At 45.7% G+C, this 7,776-nt stretch overlaps 1 protein-coding gene across 1 annotated transcript in view; it reads right to left on the bottom strand.

Moving 5' to 3' along the window:
• LOC103198822 (epididymal sperm-binding protein 1) overlaps window positions 1-7,421 on the bottom strand; it is a 17,728-nt gene extending 10,307 nt beyond the window's left edge. Inside the window, exons 1-2 of the mRNA XM_007943030.1 lie at window positions 7,352-7,421; window positions 1,016-1,153 (exon numbers count right to left, since the gene is read on the bottom strand). Coding sequence (XP_007941221.1) covers window positions 1,016-1,153; window positions 7,352-7,421 — 208 coding nt within the window. The remainder of the gene's footprint in view (window positions 1-1,015; window positions 1,154-7,351) is intronic.
• Between the last annotated feature and the right edge of the window lie 355 nt (window positions 7,422-7,776).

Here is a 7,776-nt window from a genome sequence, read left to right on the forward strand (position 1 = left end):
CCAGCCACTCCCCGGAAGGAAGGTTGGGCAATCCTACTTCCGTAGTGATACTGCCTCGGAAACCCAAGGAGGGGTCGCTATGAGTCAGGGCTGACTTGACGGCACATAACAACAACAACAACAAGCCTCCTAAACTGTGAGAAAACAGAGTTCTGTTCATTAAAGCCACCCCTTGTGGTATTTGTGTTGTAGCATAATAGTGACCCCTCCTTGGGTTTCCGAGAAGGTATCACTATAGAAGTAGATTGCCCAGTCTGCTTCCTGAGGAGTGGCTGGTGGGTGTGAACCACCAGCCTTCTGGTTAGCAGTCAAATGCCTTAGGCACTATGCCACCAGAGCTCCTACTGAGAAATTAAGACACTGGATATCAGTAGGAACAATTTCTGTGTCCAACAATAGGGAATTGGCTAGAACAAACTAAATGCATTTTGTGTCTGTGCACAAAAATAGATATCACTGTGTCAAAAATGTCTTGAATTTTGAAAAAAAGTCAACAAAATCTCTCCAGTTTCAGGTGCTTTTCTTTTATACTTTGTTGCCTTTTTAGTTTAGAAAATTAAGAAAGAGACAGTGAATATAATGGTTCCTTCCAGATCAAAAAACCAAACCCGTTGTTGTGGAGTCAATCCTGACTTACAGCGACCCTAGAGGACAGAATAGAGTTGCCTCATCGAGTTTCCAAGGCTGTCAATCTTTCCAGAAGCAGACTGCCTCATCTTTCTCGTGTGGAGCAGCTGGTGGGTTCGAACCACCGACCTTTTGGTCAGCAGCCGAATGCTTCCCTCCAGACTTACAATATTCTACTACCCTTTTCCCACGGGTAGCATTTTAAACATAAACATCATTCACGTTATTCTTCAATATTCACATTCAGTATTTGGTTTTCCAGAGACTTTTCTATGTGCTCACCCATCTTATCGTTTGTGTAAAGATCAAATTGCATGCACTCGCACATATTCTTTTGCAGCCACCATTTTAAGAACTCACTTGACTGGGGACATGCGGTGTCACTTACCTTCCTTTTCACAGTGCCTCCAGTTTCCATCATAAACGGCTCTGGTTGCACACCAAGGAAAGAAGCTATTGACTCTGGTGCAGGAGAAATAAGTGGACCCTTTGTAGATGAAGGGAAAGACGCAGGAGTCTTTCTTACCTGAAAGGACACACAGGGAGTGAGATGAGTCACTTTGAATGAACTAGGGACGAGCCTTCGTGTGGTTCTTGTGGTCTGAAGGCTACACACATAAACTTGGCATCAACTCCCTGATAAAACATAAGGGTATGGCCAGCTTATTTTTGGACCAAGATTACTGGGAAAGGATTTCATAAACAATGAAAGAAACCACGACACATTGTTCCTCCAGACCATGGTTACCGAGAGTGTGGAATGTACCCATGAGTAGAACACAGGCTACTTTTTGGTAGACCACAAGATTGCATTAGCAGGGGTACAACATGAAATAATTTTGAAACGCAGATCAGAAAAAAAAATCCTGAAAAAAAATTTTTTTTTGAGGTTGGAACCATGTCTTGTTTTTTTTTTTTAAATGATGATGATATCCACTGCAAAACATACATCAATTCAACAATTTCTAAATGTAGACTTTCGTTACATTGGTTACATGCTTCAAGTTGTACCACCTTTATCCACAACCTTTTCCAAATTGTTTCAGCATCATTAACACAAACTCACTGCCCCCTAAGTCTTTCATCTAACCTTTCGAGTTGCCATTGCCAATTTCATCACATATAACAAACCGAACTCACTACCATCGTGTCGGATCTGACTCATAGCGAACCCTCCTTAGGTTTCTGAGGTGGTATCTTTAAGGAAGTAGATTGCCCAATATTCCTTCTGAGGAGTAGCTGGTGGGTTTGAACCGCCAGCCTCCTGGTTAGCAGTCAAATCCCTTAAACACTACACCACCAGAGCACCCCCTTAGATAATTCTTTAAGAGAACATAATGCTCAAATTTGACTCCCCTCCCCCAAATAAGCTGAACTATTGTTTGGTTTAATCATGCCTTCAGAAGATCGTTTTGATACAAAGTTTAAGGTTTAAAGATTTCCTCAGGGCAAAAGTTTTGGGAGATCATCCAGCCTCAATTGCTCCAGAAAGTCTGGATACTATGAGAATTTAAAGTTCTGCTCTACATTTCCCCCCTTTTGATCATTATTCTTCCATAGAATCTTTGACCAAATCGTTCATTAATGGTATCCTGGCACCAACCAGTTCTTCTGGTCTCAAGGTAAAGGGAGTAGCTGTTCATGGAAGCAGTTGGACACATAAAAAAAATTCCTTCTTCAATGTTCTTTTAATCGGTCTGATTATACAAATGAGAAAACTTCTATTGAATGCTATTGTCTCTCTATTATATCTCTAATACTTAACAATCTCCCCTTTTAATGAAAAGAGGGTAGGACTCAGGCTCAAAGCTTTATTTGGGCATTAATATGGGGTTGAATTTCATAATAGGGTTTTATTTTCATAGTATTTATTTTTATTTGAACCTCCTACTTATAAGTGGAACTGCTTTTATATATACAACATTTCTGTAAAGAATATTTTTAAAAATACATTTCTTTAAGGAAAGAATAGTGAGCACATTTTTTAAAATATTCAGTAAATTAAAAGAGTTGATGGTAAATACTGGGAGGGTGATACGTGGATGAACAAAGTTTATGAAACACAATCCCAGACCCTTAGATTCTTCTCCACGAAGATTCAAAACTTTATCTTTTATATAAAAGTCCTCAGAACCTAGAACCACTGTATTTAATATTAGAAGCTCAAGAGATAGCTGATATAATAATAAACGAGTTTTGGAAAATGCTGTATCAAAGTTAAACAGGGTTTTTTAATGATCAAGGACTCATCAGAAGGATTAATATGTAAACATGAGCTGGATTACCCAGGGGGGGATGTGAGTTGTCACAGGGCCAATTCTGACATGTGACCCCATGTGTCAGGGCAGAACTGACCTCCACGGGGTTTTTAATGACTGAATTTTCAGCAGTAGATTGACAGGCCTCTTTCCGAGAAATATCCAGGAGGACTCTAACAGCCAACTTTCTGGTTAGTGACCAAGTGTGTCAGCCATTTGTACCAGTCAAAGACTCCAAGAGTGATACAGAATGTATTGAATTATGCTTTCTTCCCACCCACTCCCCACCACCAGTCAATAGCTGTAGAGACTAATGGTTCCTGAAACACATTTTAAGACATTCTATTCGTGGTAGTTAAGATTGTGTGTCAACTTGGCTGGGCCCGGTTGAGTGGCTGGGCAGCTGGTGGTAGTTATTCCCCATGATGAGACTGGTAATCAACTCCATGGTGGGATCCACCACAAGCAGCTGAGTAGCTGCCTTTGGGATGTGGTCTGCTTCCTGTACATAAGAAGCAGCTCTGGGAACGGTCTCTAGGTTTTGGATACGCTTGAACCCTGCATGTAGCTGAGTCATTCAGCAGCCTGCCACGCTCTGCCGATCATGGGACTTTCAATGGACTTGAATCAATGATCTGGTGTGTGGTTTGGCAACATTAGGACTGTGTGCCTTTTTACTTGTCAACCTTGGGTTTCTCAGCCTCAGCAGCCAGCAGCTGTCTGAGTGAAGAAAAGCCTCTAGCTTCTGTGGGCTGGGAGCAGGAGGCAGAGGTGAAGCCCAAGGTTGAGGGGCTTTCACCCAGCCCCTAGAGCCTGGCTCTTTTAACTAACTGAAAGGTCATTGGCTTGAATTCACCAGCCTCTCCACAGGAAAAAGATGAGGCAGTCTGTTTCCATAAACATTTACAGCCTTGGAGACCCCGTGGTGCAGTTCCACTCTGTCCTCTAGGGGCGCTGTGAGTCAGAATCCACTCCATGGCAGTGGGTTTGTTTTTGCTTGGTCTCGTCTGTTTCTGAGAGCCATTTGGTCTTGTTTTGGTGACATTTAAACCAGTTAATATACAGGCAGTGCCCGAGTTATGAACGTTCCACTTATGTGCAACTCTGCAGTTACAAACCCACCTGTAAACGCTGTTGTTCTTGTTGTTATGTGCCATCAAGTCGGACCGGACTCATAGCGACCTCTTCTTGGGTTTCCAAGACGGTATCACTACGGAAGTAGATTACCTAACCTTCCCTCCAAGGAGTGGCTGGTGGTTTGAACCACCAGCCTTCTGGTTAACATCCAAGTACCTTAGGCACTATGCTACCAGAGCTCTTGTAAAGCCTAATATATTAAAAATCCAAAATACACACAATGGTTTGTAATAACAAACAGGAGCTACTTTGCTATATGCATCAAAATATTATTATTATTATTATTACTGTATTATTATGGTATGATGCTTTAGTGTATCTGGAAGTGTTTCTGTAATTTTTTTTATACATAGAAAAGTACCGAGCTGAGAAAAACCCCAAGCTCACTGCCATCGAGCAACCTCCATAGGGTTTCCAAGGCTGAACATCTTTACAGAAGCAGACTGCCTCATCTTCCTCCTGAGGAGCGGCTGGTGGGTTTGATCCACCGACCTTCTGGTTAGCCGCCAAATGCCTTAACCGCTATACCATCAGAGTTCCGTATAGAAAGTTACATTTGACTAACTGAAAGTTGGATACCGATGGTACCTAACTGTTCCAACTTACGTACAAATTTGATTTAAAACCGATTTAGCAACAGAACTTGTTTGTAATCTGGGAACTGCCTGTGCAGTAAATGCTTATCTGTGGGGTGATGGGGGACTTACAGCAAGATGATGGAATAGGCAGACAAGAGTATGTGGCCCATGTCAGTGGTAGTCACTATTCCAGTGGGCAGAGTAGCCCTGCCCCAAACCCTGGGGGCCATGGGACTCGCTGCTCCTCTCCACCGCCCATCAAAACAAACAAACATACAAACTTACTGCCTTGAGTCCATTTGGCTTACAGCAATCCCTCCTTGGGTTTCCAAGGTGGTGTCTCTATGGAAGTAGACTGCCCCATCTTCCTCCTGAGGAGTAGCTGGTGGGTTTGAACCGCCAGCCTTCTGGTTAGCAGTCAAATGCCTTAGGCACTGCACCACCAGAGCTCCTACCTTCACAGAAGCAAAGCCCAAACCAAACCCACTGCCTGGAGGGGATTCTGACCCACAGCGCCCCTAGAGGACACAGTGGAACTGCACCACAGGGTCTCCAAGGCTGTCAGTCTTTATGGGAGCAAAGCCCAAACCACACCCACTGGAAGCAAAGCCCAAACCAAAGTCACTGCCATTGACTTGACTTGACTCATAGCGACCCCTCCTTGGGTTTCCGAGGCGGTATCACTACGGAAGTAGATTGCCCAACCTGCCTTCCAGCCTTCTGGTTAGTAGTCAAATGCCTTAGGCACTACGCCACCAGAGCTCTCCCACCTCCCATGGCCCCCACGTATTCTCTGCTCTCCCACTGACCAAGAGGAGACCCTCCTCTGCGCCCAATGGCGAGCTCCACATCCTGTCCACGCCCTGACTGGCAGATGACAAGGGGCACTGAGGGTGGTGATGATGAGTTACCACACTGGGTGACGGGTGACACTCACCGTAGTGATGCCACTGTCCTGGTGGCCCTCCCCCCGCAGCACCAGCCCTCCCTCTGGCACCGCAGCTGTGGACCCTGGGCCCATTGTGGTGTTACCCCCTCTGAGAGTGTCACGGGACCCAGTCTGCACCCCCACAACCCCCTAGTGACCATGGCTGTTACTCAGGAAATGTTAGCTCGTCGCTCCACGGGACGAAGACCCCTGGCAAACTGCTTCCATGAAGATTACAGCCTTGGAAACCCTATGGGGCAGGTCTGTAGGGTCCTATAGTGTCCCTAGGAGTCAGAATACTCCACAGCAGTGACATCGGGAGGTGTTAGCAAAAATCAACACATGATGCATAAAACCTGCCAAAGCCACAACCTGTGTAAGGCAGAAAACTGTGGATGTGGAAACTCAAATATTTGCCCTTAACAGAGTGATAGAGAAGGGGGAAAACAGTACCTTGTCAAAGACAGAGAACTTGCGAGAACCGGGAAGGCAAGGCATTTGCTCCGAGTTCTGGCTTTCACGGGTTTTACTGTATTAGCCATCTGCACAGTAATCTGTTGATGGCCTAATTCCCATAACTGGTTCCAATCCTTCATAATCCAGAGCCCGCTGACCTCTCTGCTCTCAGAGTAACATTTGATTGACCTTACCACAAGGTCATGCTGTCAGGAGGGACCAACCGCTGGAGAAGAAGGTCATGCTTGGCCAAGTGGAGGGTCGGCGAAAAAGGGGAAGGCCCTCAATGAGATGGATTGACACGGTGGCTGCAACGATGGGCTCAGGTATGGCAAGGATCGTGGGGCTGGTGCAGGGCCGGGCAGTGTTTCGTTCTGTTGTGCACGGGGTCACTGACTCAGAGCCGACTTGAGGGCACCTAACAATAACTACGACTACTACAAGGAGGTCTGGTGGCACCGTCATTATAACTTGGCTATTAACCAGAAGGTCGGAAGTTCAAATCCACTAAGTGTTTCATGGGAGAAAGATGTGGCAGTCTGTTTCCATCAAGATTCCAGCCTTGGAAACCCTATAGGCTCCTACAGTGTCTCTATGATCATGGACTTAAGGCTATCACTGTTAAGGAAAGCTGGTGGTGACTATGAGTTGGAACTGACTGATGGCAATTGATTGATTGCTGTTGCAGCAGATTTGGTTTTATTTTTTGTATGCTCTCGTGTTTCTAGGCTTTTTCTCATGCCCCCATGCTTTTCCTCTCTCGTAGCTCAGTTAGCCGCTGAGTGTGTTAATGGTTTGCATCACTCAGGAACACCCTCTTAGTTAAAAAACCAAACCTACTGCCTGAGAGTGGATTTTGACTCACAGCGCCCCTAGAGGACAGAGTGGAACTGCACCACAGGGTCTCCAAGGCTGTCAATCTTCACAGAAGCAAAGCCCAAACCACACCCACTGCCGTGGAGTAGATTCCGACTCACAGCGCCCCTAGAGGACACAGTGGAACTGCACCACAGGGTCTCCAAGGCTGTAAAATCCCAAACCAAACCCACTGCCTTGGAGTAGATTCTGACCCACAGCGCCCCTAGAGGACAGAGTGGAACTGCCCCACAGGGTCTCCAAGGCTGTCAATCTTCACAGAAGCCGACTGCCTCATCTTTTGGTTAACAGCCCAGTGCTTTAACCACAGTGCCACTAGGGCTGCTTCCCTTCGAGTTCGGAGGGGCTATGTGTAACCCCATAGAGATTACAGCCAAGAAAACCCTACGGGGCAGTTCTACTTTGTCTTATGTGTTGCTATGAGTCAGGATTGGCTTGACAACAGTTGGTTGAGGACGTGGAAACCCTGCCCCTGTTCCCAGTATACTCACTCCCACTGCTCTCAGCGGGATACAGCAGGAAGGCCATCCATCCCAGCAGGTAACCGGACCATGCCTTCATCGTGGCCGGCCTCTTCTCTCTGGGTTAAAGACAGACAAAAACGAGGCTCTCACACACCCTCTTCCTCTTCCCACTAACTCCGTATTTGAAGTCATGCATGCCAATTTGTTTCTATCCACAAGGGGTGATTTAAAAATAACTTCATTTTTTTCTCCTCATCCAGAGCAATGAAGAATGAAGAAAATCAAAAATTCATGGAAATAATTAGTCCTAGTGACTGGTACACCATGCGATCCGCAGCCTATATGACTATGAGACCAGAACTAGATGGTGCCCGGCTACCACTGTCAACCACTCGGAGGGGGATCTATGGAGGAGATCCTGGATAGAGACGGAGAACAATGTGGAACAAAAC

The sequence above is a fragment of the Orycteropus afer genome, unplaced genomic scaffold, assembly GCF_000298275.1.
Source record: "Orycteropus afer afer isolate SDZICR_OR568_19922 unplaced genomic scaffold, OryAfe1.0 scaffold00099, whole genome shotgun sequence".
Lineage (NCBI taxonomy): Eukaryota > Metazoa > Chordata > Mammalia > Tubulidentata > Orycteropodidae > Orycteropus > Orycteropus afer.